At 26.1% G+C, this 25,174-nt stretch overlaps 29 protein-coding genes and 2 non-coding genes across 31 annotated transcripts; 19 read left to right on the top strand and 12 right to left on the bottom strand.

The window, feature by feature from the left end:
• Positions 1 to 72: 72 nt before the first annotated feature.
• rps13 (40S ribosomal protein S13) lies at positions 73 to 522 on the top strand (the record flags this gene model as incomplete). The annotated part of the gene is made up of 1 exon (XM_003239958.1): positions 73 to 522. One exon carries the CDS (start codon positions 73 to 75, stop codon positions 520 to 522), a length of 450 nt encoding a protein of 149 aa, XP_003240006.1.
• Positions 523 to 586: 64 nt separating this feature from the next.
• Positions 587 to 784, bottom strand: rps28 (40S ribosomal protein S28; the record flags this gene model as incomplete). Its single annotated transcript, XM_003239957.1, has 1 exon — positions 587 to 784. The coding sequence occupies one exon, from the start codon at positions 782 to 784 to the stop codon at positions 587 to 589; it is 198 nt and encodes a 65-aa protein (XP_003240005.1).
• A 226-nt stretch (positions 785 to 1,010) lies between these two features.
• Positions 1,011 to 1,328, bottom strand: rpl24 (60S ribosomal protein L24; the record flags this gene model as incomplete). The annotated part of the gene is made up of 1 exon (XM_003239956.1): positions 1,011 to 1,328. One exon carries the CDS (start codon positions 1,326 to 1,328, stop codon positions 1,011 to 1,013), a length of 318 nt encoding a protein of 105 aa, XP_003240004.1.
• Positions 1,329 to 1,416: 88 nt separating this feature from the next.
• Positions 1,417 to 2,358, top strand: gblp2 (guanine nucleotide-binding protein beta SU like protein; the record flags this gene model as incomplete). Its single annotated transcript, XM_003239955.1, has 1 exon — positions 1,417 to 2,358. One exon carries the CDS (start codon positions 1,417 to 1,419, stop codon positions 2,356 to 2,358), a length of 942 nt encoding a protein of 313 aa, XP_003240003.1.
• A 107-nt stretch (positions 2,359 to 2,465) lies between these two features.
• Positions 2,466 to 3,536, bottom strand: mce (mRNA capping enzyme; the record flags this gene model as incomplete). Its single annotated transcript, XM_003239954.1, has 1 exon — positions 2,466 to 3,536. The coding sequence occupies one exon, from the start codon at positions 3,534 to 3,536 to the stop codon at positions 2,466 to 2,468; it is 1,071 nt and encodes a 356-aa protein (XP_003240002.1).
• An 83-nt stretch (positions 3,537 to 3,619) lies between these two features.
• On the top strand, positions 3,620 to 4,111 carry CPARA_3gp445 (hypothetical protein; the record flags this gene model as incomplete). The annotated part of the gene is made up of 1 exon (XM_003239953.1): positions 3,620 to 4,111. One exon carries the CDS (start codon positions 3,620 to 3,622, stop codon positions 4,109 to 4,111), a length of 492 nt encoding a protein of 163 aa, XP_003240001.1.
• A 32-nt stretch (positions 4,112 to 4,143) lies between these two features.
• Positions 4,144 to 4,863, top strand: rpl5 (60S ribosomal protein L5; the record flags this gene model as incomplete). The annotated part of the gene is made up of 1 exon (XM_003239952.1): positions 4,144 to 4,863. One exon carries the CDS (start codon positions 4,144 to 4,146, stop codon positions 4,861 to 4,863), a length of 720 nt encoding a protein of 239 aa, XP_003240000.1.
• Positions 4,845 to 5,123, bottom strand: rpl37A (60S ribosomal protein L37A; the record flags this gene model as incomplete). Its single annotated transcript, XM_003239951.1, has 1 exon — positions 4,845 to 5,123. The coding sequence occupies one exon, from the start codon at positions 5,121 to 5,123 to the stop codon at positions 4,845 to 4,847; it is 279 nt and encodes a 92-aa protein (XP_003239999.1).
• A 78-nt stretch (positions 5,124 to 5,201) lies between these two features.
• CPARA_3gp442 (hypothetical protein) lies at positions 5,202 to 5,474 on the top strand (the record flags this gene model as incomplete). The annotated part of the gene is made up of 1 exon (XM_003239950.1): positions 5,202 to 5,474. One exon carries the CDS (start codon positions 5,202 to 5,204, stop codon positions 5,472 to 5,474), a length of 273 nt encoding a protein of 90 aa, XP_003239998.1.
• Positions 5,475 to 6,014: 540 nt separating this feature from the next.
• CPARA_3gp441 (hypothetical protein) lies at positions 6,015 to 6,347 on the bottom strand (the record flags this gene model as incomplete). Its single annotated transcript, XM_003239949.1, has 1 exon — positions 6,015 to 6,347. One exon carries the CDS (start codon positions 6,345 to 6,347, stop codon positions 6,015 to 6,017), a length of 333 nt encoding a protein of 110 aa, XP_003239997.1.
• On the top strand, positions 6,348 to 6,419 carry trnP. Its single transcript has one exon. It is a non-coding gene; the product is annotated as a tRNA-Pro (tRNA).
• Positions 6,420 to 6,545: 126 nt separating this feature from the next.
• Positions 6,546 to 6,866, top strand: rpc9 (DNA-deirected RNA polymerases I and III 16kDa polypeptide; the record flags this gene model as incomplete). The annotated part of the gene is made up of 1 exon (XM_003239948.1): positions 6,546 to 6,866. The coding sequence occupies one exon, from the start codon at positions 6,546 to 6,548 to the stop codon at positions 6,864 to 6,866; it is 321 nt and encodes a 106-aa protein (XP_003239996.1).
• A 53-nt stretch (positions 6,867 to 6,919) lies between these two features.
• On the top strand, positions 6,920 to 7,342 carry rpl27 (60S ribosomal protein L27; the record flags this gene model as incomplete). The annotated part of the gene is made up of 1 exon (XM_003239947.1): positions 6,920 to 7,342. The coding sequence occupies one exon, from the start codon at positions 6,920 to 6,922 to the stop codon at positions 7,340 to 7,342; it is 423 nt and encodes a 140-aa protein (XP_003239995.1).
• Positions 7,343 to 7,361: 19 nt separating this feature from the next.
• Positions 7,362 to 7,432, bottom strand: trnG. The gene has a single exon. It is a non-coding gene; the product is annotated as a tRNA-Gly (tRNA).
• Positions 7,433 to 7,459: 27 nt separating this feature from the next.
• On the top strand, positions 7,460 to 7,798 carry cenp-A (centromeric histone-3 like protein; the record flags this gene model as incomplete). Its single annotated transcript, XM_003239946.1, has 1 exon — positions 7,460 to 7,798. One exon carries the CDS (start codon positions 7,460 to 7,462, stop codon positions 7,796 to 7,798), a length of 339 nt encoding a protein of 112 aa, XP_003239994.1.
• Positions 7,799 to 7,805: 7 nt separating this feature from the next.
• On the bottom strand, positions 7,806 to 7,976 carry rps29A (40S ribosomal protein S29A; the record flags this gene model as incomplete). The annotated part of the gene is made up of 1 exon (XM_003239945.1): positions 7,806 to 7,976. One exon carries the CDS (start codon positions 7,974 to 7,976, stop codon positions 7,806 to 7,808), a length of 171 nt encoding a protein of 56 aa, XP_003239993.1.
• A 145-nt stretch (positions 7,977 to 8,121) lies between these two features.
• On the bottom strand, positions 8,122 to 9,213 carry CPARA_3gp436 (hypothetical protein; the record flags this gene model as incomplete). The annotated part of the gene is made up of 1 exon (XM_003239944.1): positions 8,122 to 9,213. One exon carries the CDS (start codon positions 9,211 to 9,213, stop codon positions 8,122 to 8,124), a length of 1,092 nt encoding a protein of 363 aa, XP_003239992.1.
• A 380-nt stretch (positions 9,214 to 9,593) lies between these two features.
• Positions 9,594 to 10,367, bottom strand: pcna (proliferating cell nuclear antigen; the record flags this gene model as incomplete). The annotated part of the gene is made up of 1 exon (XM_003239943.1): positions 9,594 to 10,367. The coding sequence occupies one exon, from the start codon at positions 10,365 to 10,367 to the stop codon at positions 9,594 to 9,596; it is 774 nt and encodes a 257-aa protein (XP_003239991.1).
• Positions 10,368 to 10,486: 119 nt separating this feature from the next.
• rad25 (DNA repair helicase) lies at positions 10,487 to 12,361 on the top strand (the record flags this gene model as incomplete). The annotated part of the gene is made up of 1 exon (XM_003239942.1): positions 10,487 to 12,361. The coding sequence occupies one exon, from the start codon at positions 10,487 to 10,489 to the stop codon at positions 12,359 to 12,361; it is 1,875 nt and encodes a 624-aa protein (XP_003239990.1).
• A 40-nt stretch (positions 12,362 to 12,401) lies between these two features.
• On the top strand, positions 12,402 to 13,103 carry CPARA_3gp433 (hypothetical protein; the record flags this gene model as incomplete). Its single annotated transcript, XM_003239941.1, has 1 exon — positions 12,402 to 13,103. One exon carries the CDS (start codon positions 12,402 to 12,404, stop codon positions 13,101 to 13,103), a length of 702 nt encoding a protein of 233 aa, XP_003239989.1.
• Positions 13,104 to 13,125: 22 nt separating this feature from the next.
• On the bottom strand, positions 13,126 to 14,121 carry rad51 (DNA repair protein Rad51; the record flags this gene model as incomplete). Its single annotated transcript, XM_003239940.1, has 1 exon — positions 13,126 to 14,121. One exon carries the CDS (start codon positions 14,119 to 14,121, stop codon positions 13,126 to 13,128), a length of 996 nt encoding a protein of 331 aa, XP_003239988.1.
• Positions 14,122 to 14,237: 116 nt separating this feature from the next.
• On the top strand, positions 14,238 to 15,302 carry kin(gs) (glycogen synthesis kinase-like kinase; the record flags this gene model as incomplete). The annotated part of the gene is made up of 1 exon (XM_003239939.1): positions 14,238 to 15,302. One exon carries the CDS (start codon positions 14,238 to 14,240, stop codon positions 15,300 to 15,302), a length of 1,065 nt encoding a protein of 354 aa, XP_003239987.1.
• A 71-nt stretch (positions 15,303 to 15,373) lies between these two features.
• gidB (glucose-inhibited division protein B) lies at positions 15,374 to 16,129 on the top strand (the record flags this gene model as incomplete). The annotated part of the gene is made up of 1 exon (XM_003239938.1): positions 15,374 to 16,129. One exon carries the CDS (start codon positions 15,374 to 15,376, stop codon positions 16,127 to 16,129), a length of 756 nt encoding a protein of 251 aa, XP_003239986.1.
• Positions 16,130 to 16,198: 69 nt separating this feature from the next.
• On the top strand, positions 16,199 to 17,998 carry rli1 (RNase L inhibitor; the record flags this gene model as incomplete). Its single annotated transcript, XM_003239937.1, has 1 exon — positions 16,199 to 17,998. One exon carries the CDS (start codon positions 16,199 to 16,201, stop codon positions 17,996 to 17,998), a length of 1,800 nt encoding a protein of 599 aa, XP_003239985.1.
• A 48-nt stretch (positions 17,999 to 18,046) lies between these two features.
• Positions 18,047 to 18,388, top strand: CPARA_3gp428 (hypothetical protein; the record flags this gene model as incomplete). Its single annotated transcript, XM_003239936.1, has 1 exon — positions 18,047 to 18,388. The coding sequence occupies one exon, from the start codon at positions 18,047 to 18,049 to the stop codon at positions 18,386 to 18,388; it is 342 nt and encodes a 113-aa protein (XP_003239984.1).
• Positions 18,389 to 18,393: 5 nt separating this feature from the next.
• cbf5 (pseudouridylate synthase) lies at positions 18,394 to 19,470 on the top strand (the record flags this gene model as incomplete). Its single annotated transcript, XM_003239935.1, has 1 exon — positions 18,394 to 19,470. The coding sequence occupies one exon, from the start codon at positions 18,394 to 18,396 to the stop codon at positions 19,468 to 19,470; it is 1,077 nt and encodes a 358-aa protein (XP_003239983.1).
• A 454-nt stretch (positions 19,471 to 19,924) lies between these two features.
• On the top strand, positions 19,925 to 21,304 carry dbp4 (helicase; the record flags this gene model as incomplete). Its single annotated transcript, XM_003239934.1, has 1 exon — positions 19,925 to 21,304. One exon carries the CDS (start codon positions 19,925 to 19,927, stop codon positions 21,302 to 21,304), a length of 1,380 nt encoding a protein of 459 aa, XP_003239982.1.
• A 36-nt stretch (positions 21,305 to 21,340) lies between these two features.
• On the top strand, positions 21,341 to 21,796 carry rpb8 (RNA polymerase II subunit; the record flags this gene model as incomplete). Its single annotated transcript, XM_003239933.1, has 1 exon — positions 21,341 to 21,796. One exon carries the CDS (start codon positions 21,341 to 21,343, stop codon positions 21,794 to 21,796), a length of 456 nt encoding a protein of 151 aa, XP_003239981.1.
• A 71-nt stretch (positions 21,797 to 21,867) lies between these two features.
• CPARA_3gp424 (RuvB-like protein 2) lies at positions 21,868 to 23,178 on the top strand (the record flags this gene model as incomplete). The annotated part of the gene is made up of 1 exon (XM_003239932.1): positions 21,868 to 23,178. One exon carries the CDS (start codon positions 21,868 to 21,870, stop codon positions 23,176 to 23,178), a length of 1,311 nt encoding a protein of 436 aa, XP_003239980.1.
• A 45-nt stretch (positions 23,179 to 23,223) lies between these two features.
• On the bottom strand, positions 23,224 to 23,529 carry rpb11 (DNA-directed RNA polymerase II complex subunit Rpb11; the record flags this gene model as incomplete). Its single annotated transcript, XM_003239931.1, has 1 exon — positions 23,224 to 23,529. One exon carries the CDS (start codon positions 23,527 to 23,529, stop codon positions 23,224 to 23,226), a length of 306 nt encoding a protein of 101 aa, XP_003239979.1.
• Positions 23,530 to 23,616: 87 nt separating this feature from the next.
• CPARA_3gp422 (hypothetical protein) lies at positions 23,617 to 25,158 on the bottom strand (the record flags this gene model as incomplete). Its single annotated transcript, XM_003239930.1, has 1 exon — positions 23,617 to 25,158. One exon carries the CDS (start codon positions 25,156 to 25,158, stop codon positions 23,617 to 23,619), a length of 1,542 nt encoding a protein of 513 aa, XP_003239978.1.
• Between the last annotated feature and the right edge of the window lie 16 nt (positions 25,159 to 25,174).

The raw sequence follows: 25,174 nt of genomic DNA, 5'->3' as shown, positions 1-25,174 counted from the left end.
TTTCTTATATTCAAAGAAAATAAAAAATGAGTAGACACTTTTACAAATTTTTCATTAAATAAGATTTAAAAAATGGCTAAAATGCATGGCAAAACAAGAGGAACGTCTTCCTCGGTTTTACCTTTTGATAGAAAATTGCCACAATGGTACCAAAATACTCAAGAAAATTTGACTTACTTAATTTGCAAATTAGCTAAAAAGGGATTAGTTCCTTCTCAGATTGGAATTTTCTTAAGAGACTGTAAAGGAATACCTCAAGTTAAATATCTAACAGGAAAAAAAATTCTAAGAATTTTGAAAATCAATGGATTATCTCCTGAAATTCCAGAAGACTTGTTTTTTTTAATAAAAAAAGCTACAAATATCAAGAAACACTTGGAAAAAAACAAAAGAGACAAAGATTCGAAATTTAGACTAATTTTAGTTGAGAGTAAAATTTACCGTCTATCTCGTTATTATAAAACGAACAAACAACTTCCAGCTGAATGGAAATACGAAAATTTAACTTACGCAGAAAGCTAAAAAATAAATAACACCTTAAAAAAATGCTTTTTTGAACTTAAATGTTCGTCTGAAAGTTTGTCAGCTATTTTAGCCGCCGTGCTTCTCTTTCTGATTCTAACAAAATCAATACATCGCCTTCTTTAACGGGGCCTTTTACGTTCCTAATTATGGTGCGAGCGTTATCTTCAATAAATTCTACTTTTACTTGTACTATATTTCCGCTAGGACCACTTCTACCTATAACTTTCAACACTCTTGCTAGTTTTTCTCCAAAATTCATTTATGTATCGTACGTTTATGAGTATTTAAACGAATTTAATTTTTTATATATTTATTAAATCGATTTAATTTGAATATACAGTTTATTTTTTATTAGAAAAAAATATTAACCTGAAAAAACAAGAATCTCGCACTTCAGATAGTTGCAATGGGAATATTCGAACCCATGACGAGAAACCTCAATAGATCTTGAGTCTATCACCTTCGACCACTCGGTCATACAACTCTTACTTGGAACAAAAATTTTTCACATTTAAAATCTTATGATGAATCATTTTTTTGAACCTTTGAATTTGATACAATGTATATAAAATTAAATATTTATTGTAACTCTGCTTACATTTCTTTTTTATTTTAAATAAAAAAGAGATTTTTTTTGTCAAAAAATTTATCTTAGAAGGTTTTTTTATTTTTATTAATTTTTTATCACATTTTTTTCTACATTTTGAACTACAAAACCACATTTTATCTAAATTATTTTTAATCAACAAAGACCCGTGCCCCGGATAAACAATTAAACTACATACATAACATAAATTATACATGTCTTCTATAGTATATTGTTTTATAGCAGTTGTAAATAAGATTTTTGAGTATAGCGAAATTTTTAATATAATTTTATATCCTGGTTAGATGGATTCTAGTATTTTTAACAAGTTTAAATTTAAATTGCACTCTGACGCAATAACTTGCATATGTGTGACATCATTCAATTTGCCTATTTTTGCGACAGGTTCTCGTGATTGTACTATTTTGATATGGAAAATAGTACGAGAAGATGAAATCAAATTTATTCCTAAAAAAAGATTGAGAGGTCACTCGCATTTTATTTCAAATTTAGATTTTTCAATGGATGGTCGTTTCTGTCTTTCATCCTCATGGGATAAAACTATAAACTTGTGGGACATAGAAAACACTAAAATAGTAAAAAAATTTATAGGTCACCAACATGATGTTTTATGGGCAGAGTTTTCGAAAAACAATAAAAAAATCATTTCTTCCTCTCGGGATAATACCATAAAAATTTGGAATACAATCGGCCAATGCAAAAGTACATTAATCGATAAAATATCAACATCCTGGATAAGCTGTGTGAAATTCATATCAAACAAAAATATAGGGATAATGAGTTGCAGTTGGGATGGCATGATAAAAATATGGAATATGTCTAAAAAAAAAGTGCATACTCGGTTTGTAGGGCACAAAGGATATTTATGTTCTTTGAGTATTTCCCCTGATAGTTCTTTATGCGCGTCGGGGGGTAAAGATGGTATAGTAATGTTGTGGGATTTACAAGAAGCTAAACATTTATATTCGTTAGATATAAACGAAAGTATAAACTGTTTATGTTTTTGTCCAACTAGATATTGGCTATGCGCAGGAACTTCAAAAGGAGTCAAGATATGGGATTTAGAATCTAAGGTCATGATAGAAAAAGTTAAAGCCGACTTACCAGGTTATGATATGTTTAAAAATAAACCAATGTCCATGTCAATTAATTGGACTGCGGATGGAAATTTTTTTTTCTCTGGTTTTATAGATGGAGAATTGAAAATTTGCTATATAAGAACTTAATTTTTCTTTTTATACACATATAAATTTTTTATACAAATGATTATAAAAAAGAAAATGACAATGATTTAGCGACAGACCTATTATGATTTTTCAAGTAAAGTTTTTTCTCAGAACTTACTTCTATTGATCCTGATATTCAATTTAAGTAAATTATCAACCAACTCATATTCACGTGTATTTTCGTTTGTTATTTCAAGAATTCCAATTAAAGTTTTAATTGAATTCGGATTTTTTTTATCTTTCCTATCTTTGCAGTATATCCATTGGCTGGTGTTTTTATTTAAAACATATTCTGCAATCCTATTATCTTTGCTTTCAAATTCTTTTACTAAGGATTTATATCCAATTCTTCTGGTGCATTTAAAATTCATTTTGCGCGTTTTTCTATTTTTAAAACGAAAAACTAAATTCTGAAACAACATACAATAATCAATTTTTTCAGGAGAAAAATTTTTAACACAAAAATCTGATGAATTTTTATTTTCATATTTCCATTTAAGTGTAAAAAAAAAAAATTTAAAAAAAAAAAATAAACGACTCGGTGTAAACACAATCCCATCGTTTTCATTACAAATAAGATCAGACTTTACCTGATGATTTAGATAAAGTTGATTCTGAAAAATAGTATTTTTTATAAGATTGTTGAATAAACTCTGGATTCGATTGGTTCGAAATTCATTTTTTTTTTTAACATTAAATTTCAAAGAACAAATAATATCTTTTAACGTGATTTCAAAAAATCTTATTTTTGATTTTAAATTCCAACTTAAAACCCTCCAATCTTCGTAAAAAGAAATTAAGTCGTATATCAAAAATTCGTAAGTTTCTGATACCAAATTGAAACATAATTCTCCATCTAAAATAATTTTTGAATTAAAGTTGTTTTTTCTACTAAGATTTTTTTTTATAATCTTAACTAAACTACATTTTCTACTGAACAAATAAATTTTTTGCTTGAAGTAAATAAAAATTTGCCTAAACCCATCACTTTTTTCAAAAATTAAATGACTTTTTACACATGAATAAAAAAAATATTTTTTATACAAATCAAAAGGTATATTTCCTATAAAACACACACATTTTGTGCATAAATATTTATTAGGTAAACCTGATAAAAAAGACAACACTTTATGTATTTTTCCAAAAAAAAAACTTCGTTCGAATGCACAAATGTCCATTTTTTCTTTTTTTAAATTAAAAATTTAAAATACAGCTTAAGTCAGTTTCTTATAACGAGATTATTAACATAAAAATAATACGTATGTTAAATAAGGCAATATTTACCGCATTTAAAATACATTTGTTTTTAGATAATTTGTTTTTTACAACGGAAAGAATAAATTGTCAAATAAATTTCAAGATTAAAAAAAAAATTAATACATCAAAAAAAATACGCAGTTCTATTGAAAAAAATAATATTTTAAAAAATCTTACAAGCCTTGATAGAAGTCATAATCTTTTCTTTTCGAATTGTCAAGAAAAAATAAACTTATTAGATAATTTAGAAAATTATGTGTTTTTTTTTAAAAAAATAACAAATATAAATTTTAAAATTAACAGTAGAATAAATGTATCAGGATTTGGTTTTATTTTCTTAAAAAATTTAATACAAATTTTTATAACAAATAAAAATAAAATTTCTAACTATACAATAGTTAAAAAATTCTGGGCATTAATTTGGAATTTAAATACGACAAATCAAATTCCATTCCATAATCGGGTTACAACCATACTTGAAAAAAAATGTTATTAATAATATAATTATATTTTTTTATTGTATTAATAATGAAATTTACAAAAATCTTAAAAAATAGCTCATACTTCAGTCGTTTTCAGGTAAAATGGAAACGAAGAAGAAAAGGAAAAACAGATTACTATTCCAGAAAAAAAATGATATCAAAGGATAAAAGAAAACATAATTTTCATAAATATAGAGTCGTTGTAAGATTTTCAAAACATAACATAGTATGCCAGTTTATAAATTCAAAATTCGAAGGTGATCATATACTAAATTCTGTTTATTCCAGTAAATTAAAAAAAATGGGAATTTATATAGGGTTAACGAATTTTTCTTGTGCCTATATATCTGGTCTTCTCTTATCTAAAAATATTTTACAAAAGAATTGCCTAAACGGAAGTTATTGTTTAAATGCTAAATACGTTATTAAGAAGATCAGAACTTGTCTCGATATAGGGTTGACTAGGGCAACAAGAGGCCATAAAGTATTCAGTTGTATGAAAGGGATTATTGACGGAGGGATCGAAATTCCTCACAAAAAAACAAAATATCCTGGTTACACAGATAAAAAAAATTTTAATCAAAGTCTTTTACAGGAAAGAATTCAAGGAAAACATGTATATGATTACAGTATCGGTCTCAAAGAAGAAGATGAGCTAAAATTTAACAAGCATTTTTCCAAATTATCCAGTTCTAAGACTAGCTTAAATCGTTACAAAAATTTATATAGTTCTTTGATACATAAGCTTCAGATGGATTCAGCTTGATACAACCTTTTTAGCGTTCCTCTTGTTAATAAGCCCATTTGCGTATGAAAAGACCAAGCACCGCCTGCTACAGTTTGATTACATTTTTTACACTTCCAAATGCCAATTGACATTCTCTTTATCGCTTCTTTTCCACAAAAAACGCATTTATATTTTTGGTGTTGAGTAAGTTCAATGTTTTTAATTTGTTTTCGAATCGAGCTTCCGTATCTAACCCCATATTTTCCTGTGATATTGACTTTTGTTGTTCTTTTGCTCATTAAGTAGTTAAAGTTTGTGAGTTTATATAGTTACTTTTTTTACAAATTTTAACATACGTATGTTAAAATTTGTACGAAATGAAGTTTCTTTCGAGTAATAACAGCGATTTAGAATGGGCTCGGTCTGAAGATGAAATTTTAAAATTTTTCATCAATAAACATGGATTTGTCAAATGGAAAAAAATATCTTTTTTTTTTAAAAACAAAAATTCAGAAATTTGTAAAAAGAGGTGGAAACTATGGTTAAATTCACAAATAATAAAGTTTAAATGGGAAATAGAACAAGATGTGAAATTAGTTTTTTTTTTCTTTTTTTCTTTTCAAAGAATTCGATTATTCCTTTTTTTTTAAAAAAAAGCAATTTACAATGTTTTTTTTAGGATTGAATTTTTTAAAATATCAAAAAAAAACAAATTATTTTTTTCTGATATTTTAAAAAAACATTTCCGACCAGATGATATTAGAAAAAAAAAAACACGATTTCCTGCAAAATACACGTAACACGTATACAAGAGAGGCTTGACTATGTAAACAAGTATAAAAAAAAATGCGTTAAACTTTTAAACCGATTTAAAAAAAAATTATTTTTTTATGAAAAGTGTAATGTTATTTTTTTTTCCAGATTCATATATAAAAAAAAATTTATATATAATGTAAATTTTCTTTTCAAAATCAAAATCTCAAAATTAATTGAATTTAAAATACTTTTGAAACTGGCTTTTTTTTTTCAAAATCAAAATTTTAAATACAATTAAAAAAATTTTGCTTTTTATGATAAATAATTTTCATTATAAATTAGAAATAAAAAATAATAATATTCTTAAAAAATATACAGTTTCAGTATATATGAACGCAAAAAAATTGTTCATTTGAAAAACACTGATTATTTTTTTATGATATCATCGTATTTTTAAATCTTTGCTTTAATATAACTAATTTTTTAAAATACAGAATTATATTTAAAGAAATATGTAAAAAAACTTTAAAAAATTTTTTTTTTGAAAAAAAAATTTTAAAAGGATATTTACGCGTAGATATAAAAAAAAATCTTTTATTTGTTCCCTTAACATTGTTTAAAAATATAACCCCGATTGAAATTTTATTTTTATTTTTAGTATACAATATTTTATATGTATCATCAACCAAATAATTTATACCAGTGTTTGTTTTCGTTGAATTCTTAAATATCTTTTTTTTAAGAAAGAAATAAAAAACTCGTTTCATAGGGAACTTAGTCTAATGGTATGATTCTCGTTTAGGGTACGAGAGGTTTCGAGTTCGATTCTCGAAGTTCCCCCTCCTTCATATGTATATTTATGATTTGTTAGAAGTGGGATAAGTTTTCGAACCCACGAGATGTAAATCATCAGATCTTAAGTCTGACACCTTGGACCGCTCGGTCATTCTAACATAAGCAGACGCATGATTAAGAAAAAAATATTAATTAACACATACAATAAAGATTATGTGTTTACCTTTTATAACGAAAACCATACGTTAGGAAACATATTAAAAAACATCGCCTGTAAAAATCCTTTCATAGAACATGTGAGTTATGTTGTTCCGCATCCTTCTCAAAACTTGTTTAAACTAAAAATGAATTCTAAAATACATCAAGAAATAGAGTGCCTTTTACTTTGTTTGAAAAATAGCAATGAAATCGGGATTTTAACCGATAACTTATTTTGTACTAAGATAGAAATCCGAACGAAAATGCTTAAACACAAAGTATTACAAACTTGAGAATATACGTGCCGTCGGAATGTTTTTACCACTTAACTTTTGTATATTAAACTATGGCTCTAATTCACAAACAAGGTAAAATAGTTATACTGTTGAGCGGAAGATTTGCAGGATGTAAAGCAGTTATTGTATCTAACAATCATCAAAGAAAAAAATTTGAAAATTGCGTTCTACTGGGAATATCGAAATATCCTTCTCGTTATTTTAAAAAAAAGAGTAAAGTTTCTGACGCAAAATCAAACAAAATTAAAGTATTTATAAAAAAAGTTAACAAAAATCATTTTTTCGTAACAAGATATAACGTAAATTTTGGAGAAGAAAACGGCAAATTGATTCGAAAATTCGCATTAAATTACATAAAGAATAAAAAACTACAAGCTAAAAATAACGGCGAAAAAAATTTTATAAAAAATTTATTATCTGAACAATGCTTGTTTGATAAGAACAAATGGTTTTTCGAAAGATTAAAATTCTAACATGTGTCGTGTTTTAAATATACGTCTACCGGGAATCGAACCCGGATTTTTAGCTTGGAAGGCTAATATCTTACCTTTAGAACATAAACGTATTACACATAAAAAAAGTCGTTATATATGAAAAACAATTTAGAAAAATTGCTTGAGTTAAAAACTGTTTCTAAGAGATATAAAAATAGCGAAAAGACATTAAATGAAATAAGAAAATTCCAAAAATCAACTGATTTGCTAATACATCGATTACCATTTGCGAGATTGATAAAAGAAATCACTTCAAATTACCACCATTCACTTCAATGGCAAAGTACTGCTATCGAAGCGGTTCAACACGCTTGTGAAGATTATTTAGTTGGATTGATGGAAGATGCAAATTTATCTGCTCTTCATGCTAAAAGAATTACTATAATGCCAAAAGATTTACATTTAGCAAGAAAAATCAGAGGTAACAAAACTTAATGTTTATTTATTTAAATTTACTAAAACCAATCAATTGCGCATTTTCTCTAAAGCATTGTCTACAGATATTTAAATCATATTTCCTGATTAAGCCTTTTCTATTTCCGCATACTTTACATTTTCTTGATCCTTTTCCGTATTTTTTTTGATGAGAGTTCCATATGTTAACGTGGCCCATTAAAATAGTTGTAATATTCAATTAAAGTTTTTACTTTTTTAGTTAAATTTATTTTTTTATAAAAACAAAATTTTTATGACTTCAAAGAATCCCGAAAAGAACATACATTTTATAACAATTTTTTTTTAATGTTAACAAAATAAATTTAGGTATTTATTTTGTTTAAAATTTCTATAAAATCAGTCTCCATATTTTTGATTTCGTAAAGTTTCATTTGAAACTTGCGTTTATTTAAACTTTTTTCCAAGGAAATTTTTTTTAAAATAGAATTATTTTTTTTTAAAATTAGCATTTTTTGTTTGAAATAAAAGAAAAAATTAAAAAATCTATTTTCAAACTTAGGAATTTTCTTTTTCAACAAAAAAAATATATTTGAATCCGAAAAAATATCTTTAGATGTAAAAAAAGCAATCCCACATAACTGCAAATTAAACCATAAAATACGAAGCTCTATACCTATTTCGAACAGTCGATATATAGAAACAGATTTATTTGCGTATAAGAACAAACGATATTTCGAAATTGACAAAAAAATCTTCCTATTAACGTTTTGTTTTACTTTCGAAAACGGAATAATAGTAAAATGTTTGTAACACTTTTTATTTTGTGTTAAATTAAAAAAAAGACTATATTTTAAATTATAAACGATATTGTTTGTAAAATATTTCTGACACTTTAAATATTTCATGTACTCTATAAGGACATTTATATTTTTGTGAAAAAAAAAATAAACAAATTCGCATAAAAAGAAAAAATTTTTTTGGTTAACACGAAACTTCAAATGGCACGTTTCGATGTATTTTTCGATTAAAACACAAAAATTACTTATTTTTTTGAAAAAAAATGTATATTTATTTTTTTCTCGAAAAAAAAAGAAAAGAAAAAAAAGAGAAACTATCTTTATTGATAAATTCTTTGTCGTATCTTTAAAAGTTGAAATTTGTTGAAAATTTGGCAAATAAAATAAACCAAAAAATTTTTTTACAGAAAATTCGACTACAAAATCTTTTTTTGTTATGAACAATTGATAAATTCTTTTCATAAATTGTTTTTTATTACAAATTTGATGCTTAAAAAAAAAATATAGTTTTTGAACCAAACATTCGTCAAATTTCAATTTAATTTGATCAAATTTTAAGTTGTAATAAGAAATCATTTGAAAACAAGAAATTATAATTTTTCCAAATGATTTTATCAAAAAAAAATATCTGACTAGAAAAAAAATCAATTTATTCATTTTATTTTCTAATCTTTCTAATTTTACATGTATGTTATTTCGGATTTCAAAGAGAAAAACAACGTTGTTGTTTTTGATTTTTCTATATAATTTTTTCCATTTTGTCGAAATTACAATGAAATAAAATAAAATTAATCCTAGAAAATATTTTTTTAAACATTTTTTTTTTTGATATGTAAGACGAAAAGTTTGAAAATGTCATTTTTTTTTGAATGATAACGCTGGTATTCGGTACATTTTTTTTTATCTATTTCCAAAAAATACATTTTTTTATTTAATATTTATTTAAAAATTTTTTACAAAATAATATCAAAATTTTTACGGTATTAAAATTAAATAAACATAAATTCTTTTTTTAAAAAAAATTTTCTTGTACAACTTCAAAGTTCTTCATCTATGATCCTTGGAGCTAAATAATAACGGACGTATCCGTTTGATCCGATTTTAAACTCTAATAGAAGCGGCATACCTTTCGACATACGCAATATCACCCGTTTGCACAAAGGGGTAGCTTTAGCGAACATGATTAAATGTTTTACCGTAAAAAACATGCTGATTATTCCTCTTTTCACGGGAGAAGGTTTTTTATCCTCTTCATCAGAACGAAGTACTATCACACTTCCTTTTCCGATATCTCCTTCGGATTCAAATTTTATACCTGTGTCTAATACTTCGATTTGTATCATTTCCCCAATAGTCGACATATCACAGAAAATTTTCTTGTATTCCGAAGCAGTCAGATAAACCATTGCAGCGTATTCTTGGGTGGGCACGTTGAGATCCTGTGGAGCAACGTCTATAAGCTTCAATTCGAATTCAGAAACTCTGTCACTTGAACGACTTTCGAATAAAAAAGATAACACTTTTTTTGGGTTTTTGCAAGAGATAGTAACAGAATCATCATTCGACGCACACTTTAACATCGTATACAAAGAAGATAACTTCACGCCCAATGTAATCGGTTTTTCACAATGAAAATAATCAAACCCTTCGGCTTTCAAAGAAAGGCATACTACTGCAACATGGGATTGATCGACCGATTTTAAAGTTATACCATCTGAATCGCATTCAAAATTGACGTTATTTACCATATCCTTTATTGATTCGACAATTCTTCGTAACAACCCATTTTGAGATAATTTTGCTTCGAACATGTTGTTAATATGTATGAAATTTTAATATAATAATATTATTATATTTCTTGTATAGATATCGATTTAATAATATATCCTACGATCTGTATACGACAATTTTAGTTTGCTAAAGACTATCGATGTTTTCATATAGATTAACTCTTGAGACTAAAATCATATGGATTTCTCCAAGCGGTTATATTCTTTTTGAACTTTTTAAAAAAAAAACAAAAGAAATCGAAGACTTCTTAGTTACGGTTTCAGAACCTGTTTCTAGGACTAAAAAAATACAAGAATTCGTATTAACACCTTATGCTTTATATGCTGCGGTAACTTCTGGACTATATGTGTGGGATATATTGAAAATTATAATAAAATTATCAAAAAATTTACTTCCTAAGATGATTTATAAAATGATCTTGAATTGCACGAAATTTTATGGAAAAGTGAATTTAATTTTGTATAAATGCAATTATTTTATTTACATTCCGAGTCTTTTTTTGTTAAAATTTTTACTAACTGATTTAAAAGTAAGTAAAACTTTTCCAAATTTAACGTGGTATTTAAAACGTGCGTTTAAGTTTAAATCTAATAAAATTAATTATTTAAATAATATAGAAAATAAGCTTATAATAGAAACTAATTTTAATACAATTGATATAGAGAAAATTCGGAAAAGATTTTTAGAACTCGACTGTCCCTTAGTAGAAGAGTACGATTACATTCACGACACACATGTGCTAAATATAAAGATTGATTTCAGTCCTACGGCTTATATTAGAAATTATCAAGAAAAATCACTTTCAAAAATATTTAATAAAGGAAGAGCACGTTCTGGAGTAATAGTATTGCCATGCGGTGCTGGAAAAACGATTATAGGTATAATTGCAGTATGTATTATCAAAAAAATTTCTCTAGTGGTATGTAATAGTACAGTATCAGTAGAACAATGGAAAAGACAATTTTTAAAATGGTCAAACTTAAAAGATAAAAAAATAAAGAAATTTATTACTGGAAGTTTTGAAATGAAAAAAAATATTACCGGAGAAATTGTAATTACCACATATTCAATGATTTCATTCGGTGGACAACGTGCTAGGTTATCCGCAAGTTTATTAAGAGAAATTAAGAAGGACGAATGGGGTGTTACTCTTTTAGACGAAGTTCATGTAGTTCCTGCAAATGTTTTTCGCAAAGTACTAGGAATAATAAAAACCCATTCTAAATTAGGTTTAACTGCAACTTTATTAAGAGAAGACAGGAAAGTGGGAGATATAAATTTTTTAATAGGGCCTAAATTATATGAAACAAATTGGCTTGATTTGGAAAAGTTTGGATATTTAGCAACAGCTTGTTGTGCTGAAATTTGTTGTAATATGCCTTCGGATTACTATTCGTGTTACTTATCAGAATCGATTTCTACTAGACAAGTTTTATGTGCTTTAAATCCAAATAAAGCAGAAATTTGTGATTTTTTAATAAAATATCACGAAAAAAGAGGAGATCATGTTTTAGTATTTTCTGATAATGTATTTGCTCTTCGATCATATGCTACTAAATTAAAAAAATCTTTTATTTACGGAGCAACAGGGTCTCTGGAAAGAATGAGACTTCTCAAGAATTTTCAATCTCGTAAAGGACAGACTCTATTCATATCAAGAATCGGTGATACTAGCATAGATTTACCTGAAGCGAATGTAATTATTCAAATCTCTTCTCACTATGGATCAAGAAGGCAAGAAGCTCAACGTCTTGGAAGAATATTAAGACCTAAGATTAAATCAAAGCATGCTTTTTTTTATTCTTTAGTTAGTTCAGGAACAGAAGAAATGTTTTATTCAACGAAGAGACAACAATTTCTCGTAAGTCAAGGGTATGATTTTAAGACTTTGACTAAATTTACAGGTATAAATAAAGTAAATAAGTTGGTATTTAATCTCGAGGAGGAAAAAAAAACATTGTTAACTCAAATTTTATCCACCGAAACACCTTGTAAACGTACAAACTTTACGTAATTTAATGTTTATTTAAAAAAAAACAATATATCTTAAACATATGAATTTTATCTTAGTTTATTCTTATTCCAAAATTTCCAACTTTAAACTTACCAAGCCATGTCTCAATAAACACCATGCGTGTCTATCTTCCCTTTTCGAATTTATCTTTTTTTCATTAATAGTGAGCAACGATTATTCAATTTACACCTTTTTGATATTGAATTGGAATAACTTGATTGAAATTTATAAAAATATAATAAAACTTTGTCATCAACTTATTATAAAAAAGGAACTATCGGTTTTTAAACAAGAATATAAGTTTAATTTATATTCAATTCGATCTTATAAAAATTTTAACATGTGGAATGTTTTAAACTGGCTAAACGAAAAAGAAAAAACACATACACATACATATCACTCTTGGTTTTTATGGAAAATTAAATTATCGGAAACAAAAAATTTTTACTTATGGGATTTTTTTTTAAATTTTTTATACTTTACAAAACTTAAGATTGCCGAAACTGTATATTTGCTTAATATCATAGCTTCTGTAAATATATTCAATAGTAGTTTATGGAAATCCATCTTTTTTTCAATAATTAAAACATATCATCTAAAAATCGATTGGTCAGTTTTTTCAATAATAAATTGGCATTTTTCGTTAGAAACAAAATGGAAATTTCTGAAAAAAAAATATAAACACTCAAAAATTTTGCAAAAAAATTTTATGGTTATGTTGAATTTGACCAATTTTTTTTAAATATTACATCTTATAACCAAAGTTAGTCGATCGGATCTCCTATTCCTAATTCAGAAATAGAAAACACACATTCGTTACTAGGTAAATTTGGAGAATCATAAATTTTACATGTTCTATTATTTCCTTTATTTTTTTTCAAGTACAATCGCGTTTGAGAAGCGTGTGCTATCACATTTCCTCCTACCGGTTTCTTGGAGTCAGGGATACAATACACACCTCCTTCCACTTTTGCTATTACTTGATTTGTAATGACGATCGCGATTCCAAATTCATCAGCTAGTCTTTGTAACCTTCTTAAAAATTTTGCCATATGTTGCTGTCTTGGAGCCAATTCACCCCTACCTGTGTAATCTGTTCTATATAAAGCAGTCGCAGAATCTACTATTAACATTGCGTATCTATTTTCAGCCATCATACCGCATGCTTGATTTAGTAATTCTGTTTGGTGATCTGTGTTATAAGCTCTAGCAAATGCAATATTGTCCAATACATCTTGTTGGTTTAAATTAAACCTATTCGCAATCGCAACAATTCGTTCTGGTCGAAAAGTCCCTTCTGTGTCTATATAGAGAACTCTACCTTCTCCTCCGCCTTGATCTATTGATAACTGACAAGTCACGCATAAAGTATGACATATTTGAGTTTTTCCTGTTCTAAATTCCCCAAAAAGCTCGGTTATGCTTCCAGTTTCGATACCCCCTTTCAATATGCGATCAATTTCTCTTGATCCTGTTGTCAAATGTATCAAATCTTGTCTCATTTGATAGCATGTAAATGCTGAACAAAAACCCAACGGAACGTATTTGGATGCTTCGGAATGTATTTTTTCTGCTTTTGCTTCAGATATACCTTTAACTTCGATTAGTTTTTTCTTCGTGGTATAAGCAACAGATTCTACTGTATAATACCCAAAATTTTGGAGCTTTTTTATATCGTTTACACATATTCCATTATTTTTTAAAATTGATATATGCTTCCAAGAATCGTTTTCAAATTTGTCTTGTTTAGTTTCTTCCATTTGTATGTTATTAAAATTATTTTTATAGAAGTAAGTATATTTGCGGTGTTAATTTTAAAGTATCTCTTTTGTAAAGTAATATAAATTCAATTGTTAAAGCTTGTAAAATTTAGAAAATGTCGTTCGTAGGAAATCAAAGATATTCTGTAATAGGAAGGGTCGTAGGTAGCGGGTCGTTCGGAGTTGTTTTTCAAGCAAAAGTAAGAGTAACAGAAGAAACTGTAGCTATAAAGAAAGTATTCCAAGATGACAGGTATGAAAACAGAGAGGTAGAAATTATGTCAATGTTAAGTCATTCTAATATTTTAGATTTAAGACACTGTTTCAATTTTTCCGAAGGAAACGAATTATATTATAATCTGGAACTTGATTTTTTTGCAGAAACTATTCATCGCGTATGTCAACATTATTCAAACCACAAACAAACGCTTCCTTTAATTTATGTAAAGCTTTATATGTACCAGGCGACACGAGCTCTATCTTATTTACATTTAATTGGAATTTGTCATCGAGATATAAAGCCCCAGAATTTATTAATTGACCCAGCTACACAACATTTAAAATTAGGTGATTTTGGTTCAGCAAAGCTTTTGACAGCAAATGAACCTAGTATTTCTTATATATGTTCTAGATATTATAGAGCGCCCGAACTTCTTTTGGGCGCCATTGATTATACAAATAGCATCGATACGTGGTCGGTGGGTTGTGTCATGGGGGAACTTTTAACGGGTTTTCCTTTTTTTAGAGGAGAAAGTGGAACTGATCAGTTAGTAGAAATAATAAAAATTCTCGGAACTCCGAGCAAAGCTCAAGTACGTGCTATGAATAATGAATATTTGGAGTTTCAGTTTCCAAAGTTAGCAGCACACCCTTGGGAAAATGTTTTTCATGGAAAATTACTGAGCTTAGAAGCTATAGATTTAATAAATAAAATGCTAGACTATTTGCCTTTCAGAAGAATTAAGCTTACTGAAGCCATATCTCATCATTTTTTTGATGAATTAAGAAAAGTAGGCGCTAAACTTCCCAATACAAAAGCTTTTCCTTATTTATTTGATTTACAGAAAAGAGAATTTGAATATGGAAAAAGATTTACTGTAAAAACAGTACCATGTAGAAATTTACAAATTCTATGTAAGTTGCATTTGTATACCTGGCATTCGTCTTCTAAAGTTTGTTAAAGAAAATAAAATAATATTTACATATTTAATATAAAGTTTATTAAAGAGAAAAATATCTCGTTGGGTAAAAAATGTTTGTCTTTTTTCAAACAAGACTGAGAATTTTTGTGCCTGTACATAAAAAAGTAAATATCAGTAGTAAATTAGTTTCTAAAAAAATTTTAAATATTTCGATAGACAATAGATACCACAAGCTTATTTATATCGAACAGAAGATTCAACAATTTTTATTCGAACTGCCTCGTGCATGGGTTACATTTATCGAGCATGTTTTAATTCGAAATATTTATACAAATTTAATATCAACTCGATCTCTTGAAATTTTTTATAAAACACATTTGGTAGATTCTTTAACCTTAACGTCAACATTAAGCGCATTGTGGATAATACGTAAAAAAAGATTTTACATTGATATTGGAACTGGAAATGGGTTTCCTGGGATTATATTAAGTATAATTTTACCAAAATGTTTTTTTTTTTTAATAGATCCTACTAAAAAAAAAGTAAACTTTCATTATTTAACTTTATTGTTTCTTGGATTAAAAAATTCTAAAATTTTACTCCTTAAAACTAATCAATTATGTAAAATTAAAATTTTTTATAACCCTTGTAGTATTATTTTAACAAGAGCAATTTGCAAAATTGTGTTGCTGTTTGATATATGTTTTTTTTTAATACAAAAGGAAAACAAACTAATTATGATGAAAAATAATAATAATATTACTGAAGAATTGAAAGAAAGTATGAACTCAAAATATTTTAAAAACATTAAAATAAAAAACATAACTGTTACTAGTATAAAAAAAAAGGTAAAGTTCTCATACTAGCAAGACAATCTGATTGCTAATAACAAAAGTATTGCCACAATTCACAAAATCTCATTTTTATAAAATTACATGGAAGAAAAAAGAGCAAATCGAATAGCTATAGTTTCATCTGAGAAATGCAAGCCTGAAAAATGCCAATTAGAATGTAAAAAAAACTGCCCCCTTGTTAAAGTAGGAAAATTGTGTATAGAAATTTCTTATCGTACTAAAAAAGCATTAATATCTGAAGAAATGTGCATCGGATGTGGAATATGTGTAAAAAAATGTCCTTTTTCTGCTGTACAGATAATAAATTTGCTTAAAAATAAATGTGAAATTGTTCACAAATATGGCATTAATTCTTTTCAACTGATACATCTTCCTATTCTCAAGCCTACAAATATAATAGGAATCATAGGGTCAAATGGAATGGGGAAATCGACCGCGTTGAAAATTTTAGCAGGAGAACTTAAACCTAATTTAGGAAACACAAAAGAAGCTCCGGGATGGAATGTCGTTAAAAAATTTTTCAAAGGGAATATTTTGCAAAATTATTTTGAATTTCTTTTTAAAAATAATTTCAAAATAGGCATTAAGCCTCAGTATATAGATACGATAATCGAATTAAAGTGCAATTCTTTTGTAAGAGATTTTTTTTGCAATTTAAATGAAAACGATAATATAAAAATAATCAAAAATTTAAGTTTATCAAGTCTTCTGGATAGAAAAATTTGCGAACTTTCAGGAGGAGAACTCCAACGTTTTTCAATCGCGTGTACTTTAATTCAGTCAAAAAAAATTTTTTTGTTTGACGAAATTTCTTCGTATCTAGATATTAAACAAAGAATTCAGGTTGTCAAAGTAATCAAAGACTTTTTATTTGCAAATAAAGATATTTATATAGCTGTAGTGGAACATGATTTAGCTATAGTAGATTATTTATCTGATTTTATTTGTTTTTTCTATGGAGTCCCGGGTGCATATGGAATAGTAAGCTCTCAATTTTCTGCTAAAGAAGGAATAAATATTTTTTTATCGGGATTTATTCCAGGTGAAAATATACGGTTTAGGAATTACCCTGTACGTTTTGTAGAAAAGAAAGAGTTGAAAATACACAGTAAAAAAACAAATCGATTTTTTTATCCGTCTATGTATAAAAATTTCGAATCGTTTAAATTCATGGTAGATTCAGGTTATTATTTCGACTCAGAAATAACTGTTTTATTAGGAGAAAATGGCACAGGAAAAACACTTTTTATAAGATTACTCGGGCATATGTTCAAATCTCAATATAAAATATACAATTCTAAAAAAAATATTTCTTACAAACCTCAAAGAATTTTTTCAAGATTTAAAGGCAAACTTGGAAAATTGATATCTAAAAAACTTCATACTGTGTTATCTGATTCTTTTTTTAAAAACAATATATTCGAGCCTCTTCGAGAAAATTTGTCTTTAGAAAAAGAATTTCAAAATTTATCAGGAGGAGAAATCCAACGTTTATCTTTATTATTTTGTCTAGGAAAAATTTCCGATTTATATTTAATCGACGAACCATCTTCTTATCTAGATTCAGAACAACGTTTAATTATTTCTAAAATTATAAAGAAGTTTTTCGTTAATTTCGAAAAACCAGCTTTTGTAGTTGAACACGATTTCATAATAGCAACCTATTTAGCAGACAAAATAATTGTATTCGAAGGAACCCCCTCGTTTTGTTGCAAAGCAAGTTCTCCTCTCCCTGTAAACGAAGGGATTAACAAATTTCTTAAACAATTAGACATAACTTTTAGAAAAGATCCTATTAATTTTTTTCCGAGAATAAATAAACTCAATTCTTCGAAAGATAGAAAACAAAAATCAGAGGGAAGTTATTATTTTGAGAAGTAGTTACGCAAGTAGTAAACTAACAGTTCGTATACGTGTGTCGTTTTTGAAATGTGGCATATTTCGAATAAATCAGAAACTGGGTGTATACTTGCCAGTTTAATTCTCAATGAAAATAATATTGATATATCAGAAGAAAAATTGAGAGAAATTTTGACTCATGCTGGAATTAAGTTTGAGAAATTTTGGCCTAAAATATTTATATATTTAACCAAAAATTATAATTTATCAGAATTGTTTCAACGTAACGAATATTTGACAAAAGAAAAAAAAGATATAATGCTTACTGACAAACAACAAAACGTTAGCGAACATAAAGCTTTGGAAAAAACAGACTCTTCTTGTAATAAAAATTCGTCTAACGAAGATATGGGATTTGGGCTATTTGAATAAAGAAAATGGAAAAAAAAAAATGGCCCTTGTTGTTAAAAAACTATCTCAGTATGAATTTACAAAAAAATTTTTTTCTATCGGTCAAAAGGCAAGTTTTTCCGTTTTCTAGAAATGTAATTTGCTATTTAAAAAATTCCATATTAAATATAGATAAGCCCAATCATCTTAATTTCTACGAAATCATTAAATGGATAGAAAATTTTTTCAATACACCTAAAGTAAAAATTTTACGTAATCTTACGGCAAAATTTGATGGGTGCTGTGTAATTTTTTTAAATAACTCTGTTTGTATAGTTGACATTCAAACAAAAATCGAAAAAAGAGCATCCGTTAACGTGTTTGAATTTGTATATTCAACTAAAAGTATTAAAAAAAACCTTTTGTATAACTTTCAAAAAATTAGAAATATTTTTGTGAAAAATATTTCTAATTTTTTACCAGGAATAAAACAAAAAATAAAATTAGATAAATTCTTTTCTCTTTCTATTAAAGAATTTAAAAAAAAAAAATGTATATCCAGCTTTATATGCAATTCTCATACGTGCTTTAAAGATTTGGAAATATATTTTTATTCAATTTGTTCGTTTAAATGTAGAATACACGAATCTAGGCAAATTTATTCCGGTTATTTATCTGAAAATCAAAACTTAACAAATTTTCATGACTTGATAGATTCAGAATGGCTCTATTCTTCTAAAAAAATAGACTTTTATATCAAAAAAATAACAATGCCTATGGAAGTTGCGGCGGTTTCTTTCAGAAGAGTAGTTATCAAATTTTCTTCCGTAAATTCCATTTGCTACGGAGCTGCGTTAAAAACACGTGGTATAATCAGGACAGAAGATGTTATAAAAAAAAATCAAGAAATTATAATCATAACACTAAAAGGAGAACTCGTTGCTTTAGGAATTTATATACATGGCGTTAAATTTTCTGAAACTAAAATTTATTTTAAAGTCAAGAAAACTATCATGAGAAAAAATACATATCCTAAGCTATGGAAAATGGGAATATTTTCAAGTAAAAAAAAATTGTTATTTTCATCTGGTTTTCTTTTTAAAAAAAAAATAAATACATTCTAAGAGAGATATACATAAATACTGGCCTTTGGATAAAATAAAATAGTTTTTTTCTTCTTCTTCCGAAAAACGCGTATAAAATGAAACTTGAGATTATTTTTACTTTTGTATTTTATATGAAAAAATATCAGCATCTATTTAGGTTTAAAATAACCGGAACAAAAAAAATCTTATTGCATTTCAAAAGAAGATTTTCGCGTTTAAAAAAACCTCTTCTCTTTAAAAAAATTGTTAATATAGTATTAAACTATAGGAATTATACAAAAAAAAAAACTTGCAAATAAACAATCTTAAAATAAATCAGATATAAATTTTTATATTCACAATTTTACTTTCATAGACTCTAATCGATCATCAAATTTTTTCTTAAAAAAAATCATATATGTGTAAAAAAAAATACGCACAAGACACAAAAATGTAAGTCAAACTTTAACTTTATAATTTTTAAAGCTACAAAATGTCACTTGATATCAAGTTTGAAATTGTATCTGAATTTAAAAATTTGAATATATCCAACTCTACAATTCAATCTCTTTCAAAGTTAGGTTATAAAAAAATGACATCTATACAAAAAATATCTATACCTCCCGCTTTGATGGGTTTTGATGTACTTGGTTCTGCAAAAACTGGATCGGGAAAAACTCTCTGTTTTGTAATTCCTGTAATTGAAATTTCGTTAATACAAAATTATATACAAAACGATATGTTAGTCAATTTAGTAAAAAGCTGTATATTATTTCCAACCAGGGAGCTCGGTATACAAATTTTCGATTTTGTTAAAAATATAGAAGCAAAAATTAAAATAAAATTATGCCTGGGAAAAATTATGGAAAAAGAAAAATGTTCAATGGTATTATCAACCCCAGGTTCTTTATTTAATCACTTAAATAATAAAAGTTTGAATTTAAACCAACTAAAAATATTAGCAATGGATGAAGCTGATGAAATTTTGAATACAAATTTCATAAAAATAACTGATCTTTTGATGTTTATTTTGCCAAAAAAAAGACAAGTTCTTTTTTTTAGCGCTACTTTAAATTCTAAGTTAAAAAATATCACGCGAATAAATCTGAAAAATCCAATTTTTTGCAGTTTGAATGTCAAAAAAATGTATTTTAATAAAAAAAAAAAATATAAATATATCCAGCAAATTCACAACATAAGGCAATTTGCTGTGATTTCACACGATTACAAGAAAAATGCACACTTGCTCTCTTTTTTAAGTTCGCACAAAACACAAAAAATTATAATATTTGTTTCTACAAAAAAACAAATTAAATATTTATATACTGTTACAAAGTTAATTTTTCCAGAAATCAAAACAAGTCTCATATACGGCTCAATGAATCAAACTAAGAGAATAAAAAATTTTTTAAAATTTAGCATGAACAAACGACAAGGAGTCTTGTTTTCAACTGATTTGACATCAAGAGGTCTGGATTTTAGATCAGTCGAATGGATTATACAATTGGATTGTCCAAAAAATATACAATCTTACTTTCATAGGATAGGAAGAACAGGAAGGTTTTTAGAAACAGGAAAAACAATTTTGTTTTTAAATTATCAGGAAATAAAATTTATAAATACACTTGGTAAAAATTTTGTTAAAATACACATTATAAACATATATAAAAGGCAAATTGAAATAACGCAAAAAAAAATCGAGATATTGCTAAAAAAAAATAAAAACTGTACAAAAATAGCTTTAGACGCTTTTTTAAGTTATGCTAAATTTATATATTTTCAAAAAAATAAAATTTGTTTTGAATTTAAAAAATTTAACTGGAAAAAAATTGCTCAAAATTTTGGATTAAATCCAATTTCATATGATTTATGATCAATAATTATATATTTAATTTTATAAATACAAATAATGATTCATGGTATTTTTTTTACCAAAAACATCGATATAATTTCAGATAATACAACTCAATCGGTTGACAAGCAGGTTAAAAAAAAAACGTTTTCGAAAGTGTCTAGAGTATTAGTTCAATCTAAAGATAGTAAATTACAAATGTTTCTTGACGTAAACACCGAAATATATAATTTATGCTTAGGAGATAAATTGGATATTATGATAACAAAAGTCGTAGAACCAGTTTATGAACTTCAAGGCCATGTAAACGATTGGGTTTTTAATTTTAAAAAAGAATTAATTGATTTATACGAATATGTGATGTACGGAACTGTGTTCCATATGGGAGTGGAAGGAAACGGATTTTTTATATACGCTAGCTTCGGAGGGCTCCTTATGAAAATGTTTGGTATTGAAAAAAAAACAGATTTCGAGATAGATACGAAAATTTTAATTTTGATTAGAAAGGTTTAAAAAGTACAACTAATTGATCATATAATCTTTTTTTCGAGATTTTCAAAAACTTGATTAAATAAATAAATAAGATGCGTATTTTAAAAAATTTTGAAAGAAAACAAACAGTTTACTCCGATGTATTTTATTCTCATATACAAGGTATAGGGATGAAAAGTATATTTAAATCAAATTATTTTTTTCAGGGTCTAGTTGGACAATTGCATGTTAGAAAAAGCATTAAAATGATTTTGGATATCAATTACAATTTCAAGTACGAAAATATAAATTTCATGTTTCTCAATAGTTCTTCTTCAATTAAAACTAGTTTGTCTATCGGAATCGCAATGTCTCTTAGAAAAGATTTACCATTTATTATGATAACTGGAGCAGAGCTAAGTTTGAACGAGATTTCTAAAATTGAAAATCTAACACAATTAAGCAGACAAGCGGTTTGTATTAAATTTTACAATAACGATACTACAATTAGGGGAAAAGTTGTAGATATTATATTAAACAATAAAATAAATCGAAGCTATGATTTATTTTATGCTAAAATGATTTTGAAATTTGACAAGTTGCAATTTACTTATAATTTGTCTCGAACTATGTATATGAAAATTATACGAAAAATGGTGAAAAAAGGAGATTTTATATCGGTTAATAGGAAACAAAATTCAGTTTCTAAAAGCTTTTTTAAATTTGAAAATTTAAATGAAAAAAATAAATCAATGTATAAAAAAATGAGAAGACAAGAAATAAATGAATTTTATATAAGTCTACATGAACTAGATTGTTTGAACTCCGATGGTAAACATACATTTTCGAAATTTTTTACTACAAATGACAAGGAAAATTTTTGTGAAATTAGAGAAAAGATAAATAAAATTCTCAACAAATGGAAAAAATACAGAAAAATAAAGGTAATTCGTGGTATTTTTCTATTAGACAATATAAATTTTTTAGATGTGTTGCTTGTTAATTATTTGTTTAAACTCACAGAAAGCCCCGATTCGCCTTGCGTGATTACATTTGCGCCTGATATAGCTAAAAAGACAAATAAACAAGATGTTTCGCTGGCATCGTATATTCCGTTTGAATTTTTAGATAAATTTATAACAATACAGATTGCGCCCTGTTCTTTGAATGAAGCTAAAAACGTTTTATTTATGAAAATAAAAAAAGAAGCAGTAGAAATTACCAAACAAGCTTGTGAATTATTATTAAAAATTGCAGTTGAATGCGGGGTTAAACATGCCGTTTATATTATATTTTTAACAATTACTAATTCAAATTATAATTTCACTAAAATAAACTCCTGTAAAATCAGAATTTCTTTTTTGAGTTTTATTGACAAAGAAATTTTGGTAAAATACACTGAAAAAAAAAACAAGCTAATATAAAGTGTAACTTTCAGTTTGTTTTGTCAGTAATTTAAATTATAAATTTCACATATTACACACTTCTTCTTCCAGTAAAGAAAATTGAATATACAGATCTTTTAAAACAGAATCGAGTACTTGGATCGGAGTCTTATGACCATTAGTAATTATTTTCAAAAATATATACTTTTCTAGAGGATGAAATTTTTTATATCCACTAAAAATAACATCAGGATGTTTTAAAAGTTGCTTTTGAATTAAACTTCCTATTGTATGATCTTCGTTTTTTATTCTAAAAGACCCGTAATTTACGTTATCTTTGTCCTTATAAAATTCTATTTTCCTGGTCTTGTCAAGATCGAAAGAATGCATTTTTTTCTTTGATGAAATTTATATATCGTTTAAATATTTGGTTGCTTATTTTAGAACAAGAAAATTTCTATTGCATAATTTTTTTCTTTATAGATTTATAAAGCCGTATAACGCATATTTTTCGTTTTGATTTTTTAACATATTCATTTTTAAGAGTAAGCTATGTAAAATTTTTTTTGTTACAAAATTTTTTTTGGAATTTTCGATTTTTTTTAAAAAATATTTCAAAAAATTTTCTTTAGTTAAACATGAAAAATGATAAAAAATAACGTGATTTATATAAGCAAAATAATATTCTTTTTTCTGGTTTGTGTGTAAAATTTCTTGTATCGATAACATAACTAAGGGTAATATATAAAATTTATCGGAAATTGTCATTAGTTTCAAATTGTAAGTTTTGTTTATTTTTAAGAATTGTTTTAAATTTGCAGTTTCTTTGGTTGCTATTAAAAAAGAAAATATATTTAAGAATTGGTTGGAATTTATCTTTTTCACTTTTATAAAATATTTTTTTTCGGCTTTGAACTTAACATTTATAAACTGGATGTTATTCTTTCTTGGTATTTTTTTTGAAACTAAATAAAGATTTGTTTTAAAAAAATTTTTAAAATTATTAAGCAACGAGTGTATATAATGTATGTTTGACTTGTGCTGATTTTCGAGCTTAGATAAAGAAATGTAAGTATTGGCAGAAAATTTCAAACTATTTAGATTTAATTTAATTGGAATGATTTTTTTTTTGTTAAAAAAAAATATGAAAAATAAGCAACTTTTACTAAGTATCCATATCGAACAAATTTTTTTACAGAACTTTACTAAAAACAATATCTTTATTTTCACATTAGACAAATCGTTAAATTTTTTTAAAGAACATAAAAATAAAATTTTCTCCGAAAACAAGGCCAAGAAAAATTGTTTTTGTATAAAAATTTTTTTTAAGCTTTGTATTCGTATTTTTTCAAAATTAAAAAAAAGATTTATTTTTTTTAATTTATTTTTTTTAAAATTCCAAATCCTTAGCGAATTATTTTCAAAAAGTAAAATTAAAAAACAATGATTTAAAAAGCTCACCGTAAACCGTTCTTTGGCATTATTTTGTAAATGCTGTAATACACAACCAAAATTTAATGAAATTAAAACTAAAGGCTCTGCTTGAAAAAATAAATATTGATTATTTTTTGAAATTTTTGCATTTAGATAACTATCGAAAATTACAAAATATTTAATATTGATTTTCTTTAAAATTTCTCCACTGCTATTATCAAATACAAAAAGATCATTATCTGATAAAATATAAGTCTCATGGTTACTTGCATTAAAATTTTTCGAACATTTTTTCATTTGAATATTTATCCAGCGTTTCTTGCCTGTGTTTAATATATAAATGTTATTTATAGAAAATAAAAATACATAAAAATTGAGAAATTGTTTAGTATAAGACTTCTTGAGCAGGCTGGAAAAAAAAGATTTAAGTTCAATACGAAAAAAATTTTTTTTGATTATTAAACTTTTTTCACAAAAAGAGATGCAATTTTTGTCGGTTGTTTTAAAGCATTCTAAATTGTTTTGCTCGGATAACATACATATATACTGTCTAGATTGATCAACTGCGACAAGCTTTGTTTTCATGACTTATAACATTTTT

The sequence above is a fragment of the Cryptomonas paramecium genome, chromosome 3 (genome assembly GCF_000194455.1).
Source record: "Cryptomonas paramecium strain CCAP977/2A chromosome 3, complete sequence".
NCBI lineage: Eukaryota > Cryptophyceae > Cryptomonadales > Cryptomonadaceae > Cryptomonas > Cryptomonas paramaecium.
Note: the sequence above shows the minus strand (reverse complement) of the source record. Positions and strands in the feature narration are given on the sequence as shown.